Here is a 21848-nt window from a genome sequence, read left to right on the forward strand (position 1 = left end):
TATCTTGTTTATCTTCAATTAGCAATCAGAAACGAACTTGTTTCATAGTCGGATAAAGCTTCTATAGAACATCTAGTGACTTTACGTCGATTTGAGATTCTTCGCAATGTTTCTGCATCTAAGGATCACAAAAAACGATCTTATTAAAATTTATGGAATTTTAATGTTCTGAGGGTGCTGATGCATTAGATGGATAACGAATTTAAGGTAGAGTTTGCAACGCGTTTTATTCAGTCGGGGCTGTACAGAATTTAGCACTCACCACATCAACGAACTTTTGCAGTTCGAGATAGTCACTGGACAGATCCAAAGCTGTTTCTATTTTCTGCATAACATCAGCATTTATTGATACTTTCATGAAATACGTTTTCAGATCTTGACTAAGGATTCGATTTCCTATTTACGAATAATTAGATTTTAGCGTTTACGAAATGTCAGATGGGTAAAGATTAATAAGAATTGGTACTTAAGCCACTGTCTTACCTTCTAATGTGCATAATTTCTTTCCTATACCCAGCAATTGATTTCGAATTTCGTCAGAATCATTATCGCTTCCATCGTTTTCGCTGTCTGAAATATCTTTAGGATGGAATTCATATGAGACGTAATTTCTTTCATTATCTTTTATTGAGTCGCTACGATCATGTTTCAAATTATCTTCGTTTGCATTTATTACATCATTTTGGTCACTTTCCTTTAATTTTGAACCGTCATGATCAGCTTGATTGTTGTTTAATTTTTCTTCATTATTATTAATATTATCGTCATTCGATATGGATTGTTGAGGGCTCTTATCATCATTATTATTATTATTTAAATCTCCTTCACTTCCCCTTCTACTACTTGATTGATCTTGAGAGCTACTTTGAAGAGTGAATGTTATGGGTTTATGATTATCGTCCAAAACTACCACTGATTTGAAAGGTAATTTAATTTTGCTATCACACATAACAGTTAAGACCTTCAAGGAACGTAAGGATATAGCTTCAATTATGTACTCGTACTGATCGTTGGCAATGTCACTCTTACGTTTTTTTAATATTCGGTCACCGGTATCGCCGTGATCACCCGTTAAATTAAAGAGTAGTCTGTCGTCCAGTATTGGATCAATTTCGATTGGCAGCTTAATTTGGTATCGAACGGCTGGCAGTGGATCTCCATTAGGACTATCAACGGCAAACTCGCGGATAATTTCACCATCATCCTCAACGGATGACAGCCAACGATTACAGCTAAAGACATATTCCTTATGTTGCACCTTAATTGTAACTTTTTCTGGTAACCATCCGTCATTTTTATTTTGACTATCGTGCGTTAAACGTATCTTATACAGAGCACCAATATCAGGAAGTTGAAGTTTAAATGTAGCAACTTGAGATGGCTGAAAGAGATCACTATGATTTCCATCTTGCAACAGCATTTCATTAGTCTTGCTATTGTTACCATAAATAACTAACTTAATTTTAGCTTCTGTACCAGAAACACTATTTGTACTGGTTTGAATGATAATGCTGTCTTCACAAAGAAATTCTCTTGTAAACGGATTATCGGCTTCTGTTTCCTTAATTTTGAGTATTATCGGAGATTCATTTCCCAATTCTTTAATGGTGATCTTAGTAATGGGCCAATTGGCTAGTATATCAGATGATGTAGAATCCATTAAACGTAAAACTACCTTATCAATTTCACCAATAGATGCTGCTTTAAACATATCTTCTCCTAAGATATCTGTGTCCTTATCATTATTATCGTGATTGCCGATCATGATTTTCCTTTCACCACTATCACTAATCTTTCCAAAAATATTCAAATAAAGATACTCCAGGCTAAATTGGTCAGCCTCACTCTTTTCAGTATCTTTTTGGTGGATAGTGCCATGAATTGCAATGTCATATAGTTTAATTTGATAGTCATCTTTGTCATCTACAGCAATTGTTACCTCTCGGACGACATCAGTTTCGCTAAACATTTGCTGCAGCGGTGGTTGGCTAAAATTGGCCGTATATTCATCTTCGGTAGCTAAATTTTGAATTTGAAACGTCTTTAGTTGCCAGTAATTGGCCTTCAGTTGCCCATTGTCTTGCCCATCAAGGCGAATTTTAAATAAATCTCCTAAGTAGCCAGTTTCTATTCTGAAAATAGATTCTTTATCAGATTCCTTAAATAGATTGTTCTCATCCAGGTCAATCTTTTCCGACCGGCCATGATCACCATAGCATGTTATAGAATAATTCTGTTGAGATTGACTCTCTGATATTAAGTCATTTAACTCAGTCTTTATTAAGCATATTCCTTCTCTGAGATATGTTTGGACGTGCTGTCGTTCATGATCGACGGATTTTTTCTTTCTCAATGTTTCAATAAAGTCATTATTACCAGATATTGTAAGGCATATTTTATCGATATTTAATTGTAAATCTTCCACGTCATCACATTCAATATTAATCCGGTCTAATTGGCCGACATCAATAGCTTTGAGATGGAATCGTATTTGGTGATTTTTGTAGTCGATGAGTTGAGATTTTTCTATATTCAAGGCGACAAATCCCTCTTCGTCACAGAGTATGAAGGGTCTTTTACCCGAGTCACCTTGGTCACCAATTATAGTAATATACTTCATTTGACCTATAATGTCTGCATTTGCATTCTTTGAGATATAAATAGTAATAATATAGTCTACGACTGCGGGAAGATTTTTCGCTGATTCTTTAAATCCTACAGGTAGTTCACCAATAACTTGACACGCATGTTGAACATTAGATAGCCAACAATCCATGTCATATCTGGATTCTTCATTAGTTGCTATATTAGTAAGAGATACACCATGAATGTGCCATTGAAAATGCGATTGAATGGCATCACAACAAATTTGCATTTTATATACTTTTCCGAGATTTCCAGTTATAACCTGGAATTCAGCTTCATTGCCTGCTTTAAATGTTGATGGATTTAAAGTTCCTAGAGCTAACGGTTCTGAAGTTTTAATATCTCCGTATAATAAGATTGAAACATCTGAGTTGCTTATTTGGTCTAAAATCAAGTCGTTAGTGTAAATGCGAATTATCCAATCACTTTCTGGGTAAAATTGTTGTATCTGCTGATCGTTTTCTATAATCGTTGTTTCTTCAAATTTGGGTTTCAACGATATTTGTTTCCTGGAGTCATCTAACCAACTGATATTAATGTATCTGCATGGAACAGGCAGACCACTATTATCATCTTGACTATCTTCATGATCGTCAGTAGTTGCTTTAGTGCAACTTAGTGTGACCCTTTTCACTTTCTGTAATGTAACTGCTTCGACAAAACAGCTTAAGCCTTTACGACCATCATTATCTATAATTTGATCATATAGTGGGTTCCAAATGATTCTTTTACCAGAGTCACCTTGCTCTCCATGAATGATCAAGTACCAATTTTGATTAAGGTTGAATCGATCATCTAGTTCCATTAATGTTATATCGTATTTAATAACTGATAGAGATGATTTGTCTTCATTAACAACAGCTAATTCACAAGCGACATCTGCATTTTCTTTATATTTAGATAGCCATCCTTCATGGGAGAATGAATATAGTTGTGATGTCGATAAGTTTGTTAATTCTATGCTGTGTAAATGCCAGCTATCTTCTTCCTTTAAGCCATCGTGTGATATACGAATTTTATACAACTGACCAATAAAACTTAAATTAGTTTGGAATTCCACGTCCTCTCCAGGCAAATATACTCCAATTAAAGGTATTAAATCTGAGCAACCTTCAGTTCCATAACACTTTAGGTAAACGTTAGCGGTTGTACCTGCATTTTCTATATCACTGGTCTTAATTAAAATATTCCAAGTACCTTCTGGGCGCAGTTCTACCATTGAAGAATCATGACTATAATCTACATCTTTATCGGTAGTCGAACTAGGCTTGAAAAGGATATCCTTATTATCGAATTTGATTACGGCTTTATCTATAGCCAAGACTACATTATGATCGCTTGATAAATGTGTCACGAACATCTTTGTTAGATTACCTAAATCAACAGCTTGCAATCTAAACTGTACAACGCTGTTGGAATCAATGGTAGGATTGGATATAATTCGCTCTCCCAGATCACCATTACTACCGAATAATTGGATATTAAACCGGTGATCTGATTCTAAAGCAGATTCTTGATCTTTCAGAAAGACTGTAACTTCATAAATTTCAACTATTGAAAAGAAAGCAAATAATATTTCAATTACAAATGTATAGAATAAGTTAGCATACTTACTAAACTATGATATTCAATAATATAGTAATAGAGTAATGTAGAATTTCGTATCATTATCTAAAAAATTAAAATTTAACTTCTTACCGTTTAAGTGAGATCCGTTGCTAGGATCAATAGCAGGTAATTCTTGGTATAGATATTCAGCTTGGAGATCTTGGTATTGTGATAGATGGTCAACGGCAAATTGATACTTTCTGCCGGTACTAACATGAAGCAAATCCAACGCTTGGACTTGCAAAGGTAGACTACCAATATCATCACTAGTTTGCAGTCGAACTTTGTAGATATTTCTTATATCCTTTACCTTTATCTATACATTTAATGGGAGATATTTTATGAATGGGTAATCAAGTACGTAAGTAAATGTTTACGTTTACACGATAATGATGCTTAAATTAGCAGACACTTACCGGTATTTCTTTCGCTACGTTATTTACGATTTGTAAATCTTGTAGTTTTCCAATTTCCGCTAAGGTCGATTGGCCATCAGTTCCATAGCAATTAAGCCATAAAATACAATTTGAATTCGATATCTTCAATGCGCAAAGATTTAACAACCATTGATCTAAACAATCAATTAGGAGTTCTTTTTAGAAATGATGATTGCAAAAGTAAAATCAAATAGTAAATTTATTACGGTATACTACAACTACGGAAACATAGAATTATAAATTTATCCTTTGCTATTTACCATCTGGATGGAAATCCTTTTCATAAACAGAATTATGACTGCTATCTGTGGATCTATGTATTTTTAAATCGATGAATAAAATAACATAGTTTATTTATATCGCAGATATGATCTACAAGGTAGTACTCAATTAATTATGGCTAATGCATTACGCCTTAGACAAATATTTAATCAAGAGATATATGCTTTATTGCATGATAAATTTATATTGAAATCTCACTTACATTTTGTAAAGAAAAGTTTTTTCCTCGTAAGGATTTCTACTATCTCGCAATACAAGTTTTTCGATAGGCCAAGACCATTCTTTAATAAGATAGTTAAACAAAGATAATATTTGAAATTTTAAGTTCATTCTGATAAGCCTGTATTGATAAGTTTGATATATTCTTAATTTCACATACCAGTACTTTCATTGCTGCTAGTGAGAGACAGGTGGGCCTTATCTAATAACCCTAGAGCGACTGCTTCAATAGTAAATTCGGTAACATTATCGCCAATCGTTTTTGGTGAATTCGATAAAGATCTAATTAGTTCCCTTTCTCCACTATCACTGTTATCTCCATAAACAGTTATAACACAACTTGAAAGATGTTCAATAGCGAACCCTTCACGGAAATGTGCTTGTATAAAATATGTTGTGTCTATCATTCATTTAAAAAGAAAATACTTTAGGAAAAACATTTACACAGTGACGACGTTCTGAAATCGTAACAACAGTAACCCGAATGAATTTTAAAGCCGTATTGCTACATAGCGTATTAATACAAGAAAAATATGTTTACGCGTAGGTGTATTTTGCGATCATGCAATTAAAGATCTTAACATATTTCAGGAAATATTATATAATAAAATAAATTTAATTAGGAAGGTTAATACGATAAACTCACTTATGGATTCAACAAGTGATAGTGCTCAATAGTTATAAGTAAACGATGTGCTTATAATTTAGTTTCGATAAGGTAGATAAAGTAAACTATAAACTTTTTAAAATGATCCTAGAGTTACAGAACTTTATTTAGGAATGCACTTATTTGGTTAGCGCATAATTTACAATAATGAGAACTCTATTTTATATTATATTAATTAGCAAAATGCATATTGATAATTTAACTTTGTTCTAGTCGACTTATACAGTGCATTAGAAATTTAATTGCCTTTATTAATTGATTAAAACTTATTGTTTTATATTGATATGCAATACTAATAATTAAATAGTCTCTGATTCTTTTTGTAATGCTTAGCCTCATCCAAAGAAACTTACTTGTGTATAAGTCATCTTCGTGAGAAACTGGTAATTCACGAATAATTTCGCCATTGTCTTCATACTTTGATATCCATCGATTTGACTTAAATTCAAACTCTTCCTCCGTACATACGTTGAACAATTTAATATAATCAAGATGCCACCCATCATTCTTATTTTGGCCGTCGTGGCTAACCCGTACTTTATAAGGTCTCCCAATACTTCCAAGATAGTTCTAAAATACCGATGTATAATTGTATCATGTATACAGGACTATAGGTCAGTAATTTGAAGTTATTAGAGGTTAAACAAAATAATTTTTGAAAGCTTATAGCCATAATTTTAAAATGTAATAATTTGATCAGTCCTGGGAAATACCTTATATTGCGTTAGCTTTCCAGCTGAAAATGCATTATTTTTAAAATTATTTAAAGATATTTTGTCCGTTACACATTCTGATCCATAACAAATGAGCTCGATATTAGCTTGCGTTCCTGCATTCCTTATTTCACTTGTTCTAATCTTAATCAGCCAGTCGCCTACAAAAATAAGATTAAGTATTGTTTCAAACTTAATTTTGTTATTCGTACTGTGTCGTATTTATGTTTCAATTGTTATAAAAGGTATAAACTACTATACTAACCTTCCGGATAATATTTTTTACTGGAGGAATGAGGGTCTAGATTACTGCAATTATCAAGGAGGAAAAAACATAAAATATTAGCATTTTTTATTGCACGATTACATGCTGATATAATGTAAATGTAAAATAATGGAAGATCAATCCAATATACGTACATTTTGCTCTTCAATACAACTGTTCTATTATTTGTATCACCAAATTTTACTACTACTTTGTCGATGAACCAAGCCGGAGCTAGATCATGATTATAGTAAGAACGTGTGTAATTATAATAACTTTACGATATCTTTAACTAATCCGCTTGTTAATTAATTCATTAATAAATTAACCAAATTTGAATAAATTTGCAGTTAAAAATTAATCAGAAATATTTTTGTAATATATTGCATTTTACTGCAAAAATCTATTAAAGTATTTAATATTTTACCATTTAACGACTCGCCATATTCCAGTTTTAACATTTTTAATTGACTTAAGTCGACCGCATGAATAGTAAATTCGTTCGCATAATTAGATTTTAACTGTGTCCATGGCTCTGCTAACTTTGCCAATACCCTAGGTCCGCTATCTCCTCTTTCTCCATACAATGTTACATATAATCGTGTTTCGGAAAACGATGTCGGTACTTCATTTGTATGTAATTCAATTACATAAGGTAAAACTATTAACAGTATAAATAAATAACAAAAAAAGTCAAAAGCCTATATACGTTACGTTTTATACCGATGGAAGCAGAAATCGTATTTATATTAAGAGGTGCACATAAAATTAAGTTAAGCAACCGAAAATTTTAAAATAGTTCTTGAATTTATGAAGATATTTTAGTAAGCGAGAATCTTAATTTGCTACACAATGCAGTTATACAGCAAAAAGCTATAGTTTATTTTGTACCGGGCAATAAGTTTGATTGAATCTCTGCTGTTGCTAATTCAATCCATGTTTCACCAGTGCCTTGATAGTGAGATAGCCAGCTCTCAGCCTTGATAACATATTCTTCTTCTGTACATAAATTGGTTAATGTTAGCGCCTGAAGATACCAACTGCATTCACTTGATAACTCTGCTTGGCCAATTCGAATTTTATATATATCCTCCAGATAGCCTAATGGGATCTGTATTGATATAGAATTCTAATCAGAATACTTCACATTAACTATATTATAGCTTAACAAAGCTTAGAAAAAAATTAGGAAAGCCTTTTTCAGTAAGAAAATATCGGACTGCGATCAATGATCTGCACTGCTTAGAAGATTTATCAACATTACTTCTATTTATTGTTAAGTTAATGATTTTTTCTGTGTCGGCTTATGAGCCCTAGTAGTATAATATGCATTTTACAGGATAATCATAGTACAGTATAAGGTAAATTTATCGACGTCTACTCAGAGTGTTTATAATTATCACAGATTACGTAGGACTAATATGACGAATAATAGAGCTATTTTGTACTTTATTTCATGCTTTCTAACCTTAAATTTGACTTCTTTATTGGGATGGAATAGTGAACTGGCTCCATGTCCTAAAGGAATTATGCCTGAATTCGAATTAGAACCGTAAGCTATAACTGCAACTTGCGTATTTGAGTAAGAGGATGAAAAATCTCCAGTCTTTATGGACAGTAACCATTCCCCTGCAGTAAAAAATTTTTTCTTAGTAGTAGTTATGAGACGAACCTATTCTTACGTAATAAAGTGAAGTTTCAAGAAACTGTAATTCGTGTTGTATTTTTGAGAAGACACTTTATCACACAATTACATTCTAAATTACGTATAATTTTAGAGCGGCGTACAAACCACTTCCAATTACTAGAGAAGTATACTATTGTGGATTGATTATAATTATCATTGCTATATTTTAAATACAACGAATTAAAAGTGGGGTGTCTTCTTACTGTTTGGATATAGGTACGCCTCCGGACCAGTAGTATAGGAAGACCTAAAATAATTGAAGTTAATGAAGGTATAGGATTAATATATATGTATCAACGAACGATTGTGATTATGAAGTATTCTTCAATTTTTAAACTTGGATACTTTTATACGCATACTTTTTATATCCAAAAGTGACTTCTTCCAATTGGTCATTTATCTTCGTTAAGGTTGTAACTACAACCTTTCTAAAGTGAGATTTTATATCCTCTGAATGATTACAAATGAAATTTTTGTGTTTAGTTAAATTGCCGTAATTGCAATATATTTGCACAGTTTATATATAATACAAGAAAATATTTCTAAAAGATAAAAGACTCGATGGCTTTTTATATTTTAATGCTCAAGTTCGAACAGAAAAAATTACCTTTATCAGAATTTTTTATGCCCATTTGCAACTTGTCTAATTGACCTAAAGATGTAGCTTCAATAGTAAATGTGTCAACCTGGTTTCTTCTAAACTTAGCTTCGTGTTCAGAAAGTAGTAACAAACGATGACCACAATCTCCATGTTGCCCATAGAGATTAATCCATACTTGTTTTTTACCGATCAGTCCCTTATCGGTATAGACGGTAATTCTATAGATAACATCTTTAATTAAATAAACAAATATTAGTAAAAAATAGATGCAATATGGATAGATTCACTAAGAGTAATTTGGAAGGTTGATATTCGGATCTTTATTATTATTACTTGGAAGTTTAAACTGATCATCTATCTGCACTGATAGTTCACGACAAGTATCACTATCATCGGCATATCGTGACAGCCATCGATCGAAATGAAAATTGTAAGTTTCTTGAGTAAAAAGATTAATCATTTGAACAAATTCCAGATGCCAGCTTTGTTCTTCGAGGACTCCATCATGCCCAATTCTTATTTTATACAATTCTCCAATGTCTTCAAGATGAACCTAACAAGATAATGCGAATTATAATTTTTACAGAAAAGTCCCAATAAATAATAAATTACACGGAATGGATGTATCTTAAATACCCTTTTAATCTACGTTAAGACAATTTATTATTCAAAACCTATTACCTTGAATGACGATAACTGATTAGGAGTGAAATGATCTTGGTCGTTATCAAAATCTACTTGAGATTTGCCGTTTAAACCGTATGCAACCAAATAGACGTTAGCGTAGCTTCCAGCCGATGGCATATCGCTTGTTTTAACTTTGATTTCCCAATCACCCTCTAATATGTTAAAAAAATCGATTAATAAGGATAGAGCCATATAAGCAACAGCTATCTAAGTAACGATTTTATGTTGCATGTAAATGCAGTTAATTATTCCAAACTTACCTTTGACAGGTTCAGGAGGGGTTTCTTCTATCGGTTCATCTGGTGTTAAATCATCTCTTGCCCCGTTTTGATCAGTAATTTCTTTGATTGCATCTTTGCTTGGTTCTGTGAAAGAATTAAAAAAGATGATTTACAATTCAGCGACAATGTACGTTTTAAATTGAATGATAGCCACTGCTATGTTGCAATAAACTAATGGGTTCCATTTACGAAAATTAAAGTCAAAAAAATATTTAGATATCACTAGATAAACGAAATTTAAATCATTTAATACCTTGAACATACAATTCTCTTTCAATTTTTCCATCATCTTGTCCTTCATCTAACCATCTATGAATCGTAAGTTGTACGATATAAGTATTCATTAACAACAGGCTTCTATAACTTAGTTACAAATGTTGTCAAATTGTTTATTACCGAAGTATTTTACTTTCTATAAATTTAACGAAAGATACAGTAATTTACAATAAATCATAAAGTGGCATTCTTTTTGTAGACGGTAATTTTGTCTTGAGGACTAAGCTATTTCTTTAAAATTAAGCCTAGCGCATGATAATTATTCAGATAATAATATTCTCTCAATAGTTACTGTACAACACTATCCTTTATCACAGTTGCAGTATTCCATATCGCGTTCGCATAAATCCCTATATACAGAACTGTCGTTTACATTGAGATCCTTTCTACTATAAATTTTTCTTTTTTATCTTTAAACTATTCTCTCATTGTGAACGTAGTCATTTAGCAAATAGAAATCTAAGCACATCTAACAGATAATACTATATATATAAGACTAACCGATGACAAGGAAACTCATAATTCTTCGCATTTTTATCATCTCCTTCCGTTATTAGGACTTTAGCTAAAAACCAGCCAGCTCCTAAAATCGTATTGAAGTAAAAAGATGCATTTGGCGGAAATAATTTCTTATACATTCCGATAACTATAAGTGAATAGTAGTAACCTTAATCCTATAGTTTAAATGATTTACCTGCACCATGTTCTGTATGACCAATTTTTATCGAAGTTAAGTCATTAAGTGATACAGCTTCGATAATAAATACATCTGTTTGGCCTTGTTCGAATTTATTAGCATGATTGTGAGAGTAAAATAATTCACGTCGACCTGAATCTCCACGCTGACCAATAATAGTCAAATAGACACGGGTATCAGTACCGCCACATATGACATCTCCGGTCGAGACATAAACGTGATAGCGTATAACTACGATGCAGAATAGAAGAATTTCAAAATAGTTAAAAAAAAATACGAATACAAGAACAATTTACCTACTTTTAAATAGCAATACAATTACAACTATTCTTATTTTTGTGCGCACGGCCGACACGATCTTTGGTAGCCGTATAGCAAGCATAATACCGAAATAGATCTATTGCATTAATCTTTTTTACCTGGCAGTGGAATTTCATTAGGTCGAAGAGCTGGAAGTTCTCGTGTAATATCTCCATCATCCTTATCCCGAGACAGCCAGCGGTTAAACTTAAACATAAGGGTTTCATGCGTAGTGATATGTCTCATCTTTAATCGATCAACATGCCAACTTGTATGCTTGCCTTGATTGTTATGACTGAGTCGGACTTTGTAAATTCGGCCAATTGGACCGAGGGATACCTATAATTCAATATAAGTATAATAAATTAGAAAACCTGTGATTCGATGCTCAAATTGTTCACGGATAAATTTAAAATGAAATCTATTTTAATGATACTTTTAAACGAAGAACTTGAGTCTTCATTTGAATATGTGAAGTATTCCATAAAGCTTCGATTATATTAATCATAGCGTTCCTCTAAATCTCAACAATACTAAATTTTGCATATATAGCCTAGTTTTGATGATCAGGACAGAGGTCGGTTTATATGATATCGGAGATTAGGGGATTTGATCAAAATTTTAATTGGTAATGAGACTGCAGTTTATCAATAGCGAGCATATTATTCTATTAGAGATGAGATACAGTAGATATTGTCGAAAGTCCAAATTAGTCATGAATCTGTAACATCTATTAACATTGAAACTCGAAACTTTAAGAAAAAAATGAAAGATACTGTTAAGATGTAAGGATGGAGAAGAATTATATCTGATTACCTTGCTTTTTATTTTTTCGTAGAGAATAAGCTACTACATAGTCCTTACAAATACGTTAGCAAGTAATTATAATATTTATAATTACCTGAAATTGATGAATATCCCCAGGTTGAAAGTGCTCTCCAGATTGATCAAGAGTAATATCAGTTGAAATACCCTCATCACCATAAACTACCAATGTAACTTGGGTGTCAGTTCCGGCATCCTCTTTATCACTTGTAGCTATAGTTATTTGCCAATCATCATTTTCTAATCCTAGTAGGAGGAAACGGATTAATTTTGGATTTCATCAAAGAAACTTATGAATCATGATACTAATACTATCATAAAACAATAGATTTAAGTTGGTAGAAAGGTACCCAGATTTTGCTTTGATATAAATGTAGCTTAATTTACAAGTTCTCTTTATCGTATTAGAATATTATCTGCTGCGACGCGTATCTCAATCGTCCAACTTCAAATTTACTTTACTAAATTAATTTATTATACAAGATTTTGTGAATATTATTATTTCAAATTCACCTTGTGCTGGGTTTGATTGCTCTGGAGAATTGACGGCATCAGCCTGATCTACAGATTTATTGTCAGGGCTCTTTGCTATTTTTTCATTGCCTTCGGCATTCTGGTTTTCTTCTAATACAGATTTTGAATCTGAGTCAGGCGATTGAGGTTCTGGAGTATAGTTTTTCTTTCCATTTTCTACGGGAATCAGTTGATCTGAAGACGAACGCATTTTAACCATCGGTGCTAAGTTACTATCTAATATGTGTAAATAAGCATAACTTGTTCTTGAGCAATAAATGACATATACAACCTTCAAATGGCATAATATCCAAATTTTACAATTTAACAACACATGCCTTTATGCAAAATCAATTCTCGAATTGTAAGTCCATCATCTTGACCAGAATCTAGCCATCTGAATTAACGAAAGAAAATGGTCACGACTTTGCTAAGAATAGCACAATGATTTACCAGTATAATCAAGCAAAAACATCTATAAGACTTGACTCAAACTTAAATTTTACTTATCAGCCACCGTAGTTTAGTGTGCCTGATTATTAATGAGATAATATAAGTATAATAATGTGGCATCTAAATTAGTCGTACCTTTGACATGGGAAACAGTACTCTAACTCTGGCTTACTCTTTTCATGAATAACGACTTTATCAAGGTGCCAACCTTCACCTGTATTATATTCAACATCCATGAACAGAACTTACATAAATAATTACCGGTACAAACAGTTTAAAATAAAGTATTACAAGTAAATACTTCAAACGATAAAATCAATTTCCTCTCTACTCTCTCTATCAATGCTGTTGTTGTACTAGATTGTACCTCTATTCAAATTATTATGGCCAATTTTAATTTTAATCAATTGCCCTAGCTGAACTGCGTCGATGCTGAATAAATCCATATTTGCACGATGAAATTTTTCTTCATTATTAGAAGAATAGTATAATTCTCTTAGACCAGTATCGCCAAGCTTGCCAAAAATATTAATTAATATTTCATTATCGGTATCGGCACCCCAAATATCACTGGTATAGACTTTAACCATGTAGGTTCGAACTATGTTCAACAAAAATTATTTAAAAAAGTATAGAAAATAAATAAGTATATTAATTATGCATCATGCGGACGAGTCGTTAAAAGTCTAATATTTAAAAGTTTCCTATTTACCTGGTAGAACCGATTGATTAGCACGAACTACTGGTAGCTCTCGGGTAATATCATGATCATCACGCGATCTGGATAACCACCGCTTACAAATAAAAACAAGTTCTTCTTTAGTTTCTTTATGGCGCATTTTCACCTTATTTAAAAACCAGTCTGAAACGTCGGTCGAGTTATCGTGACTAATTCGAATTTTATATATTTTACCGACAGGCCCAACATAAACCTATAAAAGCACCGTTAATTTAGTTCTTTTAAAGCGCCATGAATAGTGCTTAAATATTATAATTTTCCTATACATGGGTATGCAAAAGAGTCAACATCACAATTGATGACAATTTAAGGGAACTGACTAAGACATGATTACCACTATTATAACGAATGATAAATTTATCGCATGATATTGTTTTAGCAGTATTTAATAAATATGTAAACTATTGACACCTATTTCCAATGGCATGAATCGATTATGATGTGTAAGCTAATTTGACATAAACTTATTCCATGTTATAAATTCTTAGGTACTAACAGAAAATTTTTAATATTAACTATGCACTCTATAGCATTAGCTATAAACTAATTAATTTTTCAACTGAAAATCATACCTCAAATCTTTCAGTATTTCCTGGATGAAAAAATCCCATAGAAGGATCTAACAGCAATGGCTGTGACTGACCCTCATGCCCGCAAACTTCTAATGTAACTTTAGCATTCGTACCAGCTATAGCATTATCCATTGTGGATACCCATACAGTCCAGTCAGGTTCTATCGGTAATATCCAAAGAAATCAACAAGATGGTACGTCGACTTTGCTAGTTAAATATTGAAAGTGATAACAAATTTTTGTTACCTTGCTGAGGGATAATCGCAGCCAGAGTAGGTTCATCGATTCCGTTCTGCTGTACTACTTCATTATTATTACCATTTATACCTATCGAATGCTTTTTTTCTACGTCGTTACGAAACTTAGAATCGCTACTCTCATTCTGCGGTTGCTCGTCATCAGATGAACTTTTTATACCAACTAATTGGTTGAAAATAAAGAAGTTTTTAACACAACAAGCACATTAAAGCAAATATTTGAACTGTAGTACGTTTGCTTGTTAACATACATTCAACTACTTTTGCTCTAAACTGGACGTTATCATCTCCAACATCAACTTGAGGTACAATTGTAGTCATGTCTGGTTGAACGCTTAAGCACATTCCATTATATTTAACAGATTCAAGTACAAAGTATCCGTCAAAGCAATTTTTTCGAATTCGAAAATGGCATGGACGATCACCTCTACCCTGAAAGTAAAACCGCAGATATTACACGATGTATATATATATATATATATTACATGGTCTATGTAAAAATATTTTCAAAACATTCGGGCATGATAGAATACAGCATCATTAGTATAGGATTGTAATTTGCATTAAAAAATTATGCTGAAACCTTTCCATCAACTGTTCTTCCTTGCATACGGATATAGTAATCAGGATTGGATGCACTCTGGAATGCTCGAATATGTTTATCGATCTTGATGACGTTGAATATCGCTTCTATAATCATAGTCAATTTATTACAGTATGAAAAATAACTTTATACAATTAATTGAATCGTTAATGAAAATGTAGCGAACTATAAAGAAAAGTAATAACTACCTTCCTCATTGCTAGGACAGCATAATAAATTGCCATTTGAGTCAATAGACAAGAATTGATTAGCAGCACAGCTAGCAAGCATAACTTTTCCGCCATCTCGAAACTTTCCCTAAATAGAATGAGTAGATAAAATATCAATATTTTAAAATTTGTTTACTTACGCTTATATCAATTTCTTAATTTAATGTTATTATGGTTGACGAAGACATAAAAAAACTAAGAACAATTAAATTTGTACTAAATGAATAATTACTTTTAAATAGATTGAAAAGCGTGCAGCAGCACTAGAAGCAGGTAACTTAGGATCCATGGCTTTTCCGTTATTCGATATAATGACGTGGTGATCAGCAAGTTTTTTGGATTCCATCGAGGCTGTTAAATCGCCATTAATCCTTACCGAAAAGATGCAGTCAGAATTGCCTTTTCCCTAATTATTGTGAGATAATTTGATAGAAAATGGACGAATATAAAAAATATGAAATAAACAATGTTATATAATGCTACTTTTTTAAGAGTAATTACATAACTAGGAAATAAATAAATTTTATTTTCAATTTATAATTTGTCTGCTTCAATATATCGAAATCATTATGTTCTTGCTATAGTATTTTATTATATAAATGGTAGATTTCGTATAAATTAAGGCTTTACATTTCCTGACAGGATTCCTTCTTTTTTAATAGCAATGAAAGTTTGACTGACGCAATTCTTGAATGCTACAGTATCGTCTTCAATTTTAATAATTTCAAAGGTATCTAAAATGGATAGAATATTGCAATTAATTTATGTATATATACTTAAATTATATGTGCGCTTCTTCACTTGGAAAGAATGTTTCTGTACGCTATTAAACAATTCCAGTATGTACCGGTATTAAATGGCATAAATGCTCCAATGAAATTATAACTCTAGAAGTCATAGATTACGATTATACATAATTTTACAAAACTTACTGCTATTATCTTTATCATCACCATTTCCATCCAAGCCTTGATTATTTACAACACGTAGTGCCTTACGGCTAGCTTTAGAATACAGTATTACGTGATTGCCTTCTTTTAATTTACTCATTTCACAGTCCTAAATATCATTATAAATCATTTCATCGTCAAATTCATACTTTAGTTTGCTTAAAATATTTAAAATCAAGCATTTACATGACAAAACGAATAATCGTTGCTATCAAAAATGTATGACACGAAAGCTTATGATTACACCGTTAAGAATAAAAAGTTTAGTTTTAGAACGTAAGTAGACTATTCAACTCATACCATTGTGGCAGATAGTCTTGAACCTGTAAAAAATTTAAGCAAATTAATTTTTCTTCTAAGAATAAATTAATATGTATTATTTCTTTTAAAGTATTGTATTACCATTTGTTACGTCCGAATCTGGCAACAAGGTCCTTTCTGACTTATCGCTTGGATCTAACCATCTAGTAATGAAGTCGAAACATTTATTTAATTCCGGAATTAACTAACTGTTATCCTATACAACGTAACCACTACAGGTATTTATGAGATAAATCTTACTCTCTGCAATAGAATACAAGTTGATTAGCATCGCGATCACTGCCTGTTTTGAGGATAACTTTCTGCAGATACCATGCAGCATCTAAAAAAATGAAGATTCCACCTTATAATGATTATACGAGTAAAGCAGGATTCTTTATCATATGCAACACTGGTTTAAAGCCCTACTTATTTAACAGTTGTTACATTTAGTTGTATGATTACAACAATGAGTCAGTATTATATTTAAGATTTAGTTACACTACCTAGTAGGTATTGTCTACACAGATTATATTAATTATTATTATACAGTCAGTAATTACAAGGAGGAAGTAGAACGCCATTTCATGAGCATATAAAATAATCTAAGTAGCATCATGACTCTATAGGAGGAATATCTCCAATCAGACATTAATAGAGAAAGAAATATAACAAACCTTCTGCATCATGTCGATTTTCAACTCCAACAACCATATTTTGAATAGTTTTCAACGAGACAGCTTCAACGCAAAAAGAACTTATTTTTCCGTGTTGGAAAGGTTTACGATCTTTACCCTTCAAGGAACGTAGATATCGCTTTCCTGTGTCTCCTCTTTCTCCATTAATAATGACATAAACTTCAGAAGAAGTACCGGCACCACTAAATTCTCCAGTATAGACCGTAAGCCAATATTTTATAACTAAAATGTAATGAATACATTAACTTAGGACAAAGCCGTATGGAATATCGCCATGCTTAATCAACATTTATTACCAACGCTGTGTCAATCTATGCATTGAAAGTTATTCAAGACGTCTAATAAATTGAAAACTCTTTGATATTGGTTAAGACTAGATTATCTAACCGGTAATATTGTGAACGCTAGAAAGTAATATATACTGCACATAGTATCATTCTTATTTTAGTAATAATCTGCATAAGCTGTCCTTACGAGGTATTATCTTCTGATTAGGTCTGAGAACAGGAAATTCCCTTTGAGTATTTCCATCTTCGTGATAACATGACAGCCAACGATTAGCAATGAACGATAAATCTTCGGAATCGTCTCTTTTTCTTAGCCTTACCTACATATTCAGGAATATAAGTAGCTTTTATTAGTTATAATAGTGATTGATAATATCATCCTCTTTTTGAAGCAGTTCAGTTCTGTCTTTAATTTTTTCAAAATTAAAATAGCTTCTCAGAATCGATATCGGTTAGATATATATTTTTGATAGGTAGATATTATTGAAGCTTCATGATACTGTTATTAATGTTAAAAAAATAGGGCTATTTGAGTCAATTAATGAACTAATCTACTTTACAGTACTTAGACAAGTGTTCAAGAATGTAGTACCTGAAGTCCAAGGGTATAAAATATTATTACAATTGCATGTACCGGTATTACTAGCTAAGCAGCAGGAGTGAAAATTCTCGTTGGAGAATTGTTTTGTTGCTATTACTTAATTCAGAAAAATTTTGAAACATGCACAATTTTTTACTACGTAGTTAATGTAATAGTATCTCCTGAACTATATTCAAGAACAATAGTGAAATTTTATAAGTAAAGGAATCAATGAGGGGATTGTCATACGAATGTGTAGTTACAAAAGTGCAACTAATGACAGGAATGGAAGATGTCAAGGCCTTTCCTGACGGTGGTATATCGACTACGGTAATTTATAATCTACCTTGTCGCTATTTACTGGGCATATAATTTTACAGTAGTCAAAACCGTCTTTGGCGAATGAAACATATTATGCATCTCTTCGGTGCAACCTGCCGTACACTGTAAAACTGAAACTACCTTTAAAAATTAAACAGTTAGGAAGTTCAGTCTATCTTTTAGATGCAGTAATCTATGATCTAAAAACGTGGGTGAATACTGACTGGTCTTGTATCTAAATTATCACCTATACTAGCTATAACCGCCTGTTGCAAATTGAACCTACTGCTAAGCCAATCTTGTTGCAACTAGTATAGCTTATTTCTTACAATTAATCTTCTTTAATTTTGTAGGTTAGAGTTTGATATTAATACATGTTAAGGAGAAAATTAATTCCTTCAATGCTCAACATACATTTTGTAATAGCCAGCTGTCACTTTTCTTACTGCTATAATGACCAATACGTATCTTATAGATTTTGCCAACATCCCTGAATGATACCTTTAAAATAAAATAAAATTTACCAAATTTAGCAAGTGCAGGCATGAAGTGGAATAGTTTCGCAGTACAATTAAACTTTATAGCATTGATTGATTTCTACAAACCAAATTACTCTGGGTACTTGAAGAAGGAAAACTGGAACCAATCTCAAAGGGTCCACGACTCCCTTTATCGCCATATACAGAAAAATAGACTCGAGCATTGGTTCCTGATGCCCTTTTGCCATTTGTTACGAGGGAAATTTCCCATTGATCTATACGATATGAGTGGATTGATGTAATCAGTATAAATAATGTAATACTACTGTAAAGCTCTCTATTCATGTCGATGCTAGCTAGGTCATATATCATGTTTTCATTAAGGTGATCAATATTTTAGCTAAAGTAAATACATTCATTAACGGAGAATACGAGTACATGCAACATACTCTTTAGTACAAATCCTTTCTTAACAGGAGGTTCTTCTATTTTCTCATCTTCTACCAGATCTGTATTATTAACATTTTGCGGTGGCTTATCTACCGTCTTTCGTGGATGTTGCTGGGGCCGAGCTTGTTGACGTAGTTGTGGTTGTTGCTGTTGCTTTTCCTCTTCTAGTTGTCGTTGTTGGTGATGTTGTTGTCGTTGCTTTTGGTGTTGTCGTTGCTGTGGATTATGTTGCTCACGAACTTCAGGAGATGAATCAGAATCACTCATGACAATGACTTGCTCTTTCTTTGCTCTCTTATTCCTTTGCTGCTTTCGCTTACGAACTGTGCTTGGTTGCGGAGGCGCTACTGATGCTACTGTCGCTAATGGTACGAGTGCTTCTTCTCCGCATAATATATACTCAGGCGGGCCGTGTATTAGATCGGATATTCCAGAAACCTAATAATTAAAAGGCCCATCGTAATGCGAAATTATTATATCTATTGCTCCTTCATTCTTGTTTTATATAATGTAATAACAGTTAAATCATTTAATTGATTAAAAAAAATTTGTAAAATGTATTTTTACAATATATAAAATAATCAATAGTAAAATTTAAAAACTTTTCACTTATACAGTACATCATGTAGGTACGATGATATAGCATGGATATAGCTAGTATAAATGACATAGGTAAATTTGGAACCATTAAATACTAATTATACTGCTCTATTATAATATCCAATCATATCAATTGTCAACATCATCAATATTTTAGCTACTGTCTTTATTAATCAAGGTAGTCCTTTTCTCATCAGTAAAGCATAATATAAATATAAGCGTCTCTTTATTTAGTAGAACCGTTCCTAATATAAATACAGTACGACATATCGATATAAGTAGAACTCAGTCGATCGATGCTTAATTTATTATTATGCAATACTACTCCAAATATAAGTGTGGTATAGCAGCAGAAATAGATGAATTATGCACTGATATGATAATTGATACTATTTTATTATGCATTAGTTGATCTCTCATTTCTATAGCTAAACTATAGTAAGGATAAATTGACTTATTTTTATACCAATACCAATAACGCGTACTATAAAAAACATTAAAAAAAAATGAACTGCATTTTCTTTTACTTGCAACAAGGCTTACCAATTTACCCTCAACGGTATATAATTTATGTTGACGCCCATTAACTTTCAATGAATTTGCCATGTCTTTTACTATGGCCTCATATGATTGCATCGTTCGCGGGTTAAAAAGGATTTTCACCTTATTGTGTGCGGCAGCACCATTTCGATAGATAGTAATAACTTTTGGGCGAACGTCTCGGACTAAAGTATTCACTACAGCAACTGCTCTGATTTTTTTAGTCCATGCAGGTACCGGTTCTCCTATTTCTTGTCGCTTTACATTGGGTCCAGTAGTATAACTCCATCCTTTACGTTGTTTCGTTTCTGAATATTCTATCTGTTTAATTTGTTTCTTAGACGAACAAACGTAGCTTTTGCCATCTTCTAACTGAGTTGTTGAATAGACGTGATGAACACCAAGTGGTGTTTGAATATTTCTCACACCAAAAGGTAATGGTACTTTCTGACTTAGATCATCCAACAAGGTATCAAATGTGCGATATCTTTGACTATTTATAGCCATCTTAACTGGTCTAAAAGTATCATCGCCATCCTTAAAAAATTGTACCATGCGAGATTTAGCGCCAACAATGGATCTTTGATACAAAGGTGGTCTTGCTGGCAAGGCAGCTGGTGCAGAATTGGAAGCGAATGATGTCTTGACTTTATCATTATTCTTCCTTTTACTTTGATCCATCTTGGATAGCAGTAATCAGTAACGATCTGGTTAAAAAGAAATGGGGAAAATATAGGAAGGGATAATTTTTAGGATTGATAAAATTCACTAATAATACAATAGTCGATTTACCTATATTACTTTATAAATGGACTCAAAATAGGAATTGCGGCACTAATAATATATTCACTGTATTAATCTTTACAATAAAGATAGGAAATTAGTTAGTAATTCTATAAGATTGTTAAACGTCATCATTTGATGCTTCTCATGATTGAGTCTATCATTAAAGGAATAATTGTAAAAGTATCATTCTTCTTCAACGAATATGGATAGTAATGGCGATACAGATGTTTTTATATTGTTTTTTCTCGTTGTACACTGGTTGAATTCATTATTATGTTTATAGGATGTTAATATTTCAGAATAAGCATCATACTGTACA

General features: G+C 32.3%; 1 protein-coding gene across 1 annotated transcript; it reads right to left on the reverse strand.

Annotated features, from left to right (window-relative positions):
* Positions 1-61: 61 nt before the first annotated feature.
* Positions 62-21424, reverse strand: TRIADDRAFT_57956 (uncharacterized protein; the record flags this gene model as incomplete). The annotated part of the gene is made up of 48 exons (XM_002114258.1): positions 62-118; positions 263-396; positions 484-3336; positions 3379-4197; positions 4345-4570; positions 4671-4825; positions 4952-5004; positions 5176-5254; positions 5353-5592; positions 6213-6429; positions 6573-6733; positions 6838-6881; positions 6993-7071; positions 7265-7498; positions 7729-7948; positions 8306-8466; positions 8728-8771; positions 8884-8974; positions 9132-9356; positions 9459-9678; positions 9807-9964; positions 10073-10177; positions 10347-10402; positions 10871-11015; positions 11064-11297; positions 11486-11705; positions 12268-12437; positions 12705-12970; positions 13293-13371; positions 13525-13758; positions 13870-14089; positions 14469-14629; positions 14715-14888; positions 14977-15157; positions 15309-15415; positions 15518-15626; positions 15771-15944; positions 16169-16272; positions 16471-16597; positions 16789-16811; positions 16891-16952; positions 17050-17131; positions 17466-17708; positions 17961-18093; positions 19089-19175; positions 19280-19428; positions 19603-20041; positions 20747-21424. The coding sequence occupies 48 exons, from the start codon at positions 21422-21424 to the stop codon at positions 62-64; spliced, it is 11232 nt and encodes a 3743-aa protein (XP_002114294.1).
* Between the last annotated feature and the right edge of the window lie 424 nt (positions 21425-21848).

This window comes from Trichoplax adhaerens, genomic scaffold, assembly GCF_000150275.1.
Source record: "Trichoplax adhaerens TRIADscaffold_7 genomic scaffold, whole genome shotgun sequence".
NCBI lineage: Eukaryota > Metazoa > Placozoa > Uniplacotomia > Trichoplacea > Trichoplacidae > Trichoplax > Trichoplax adhaerens.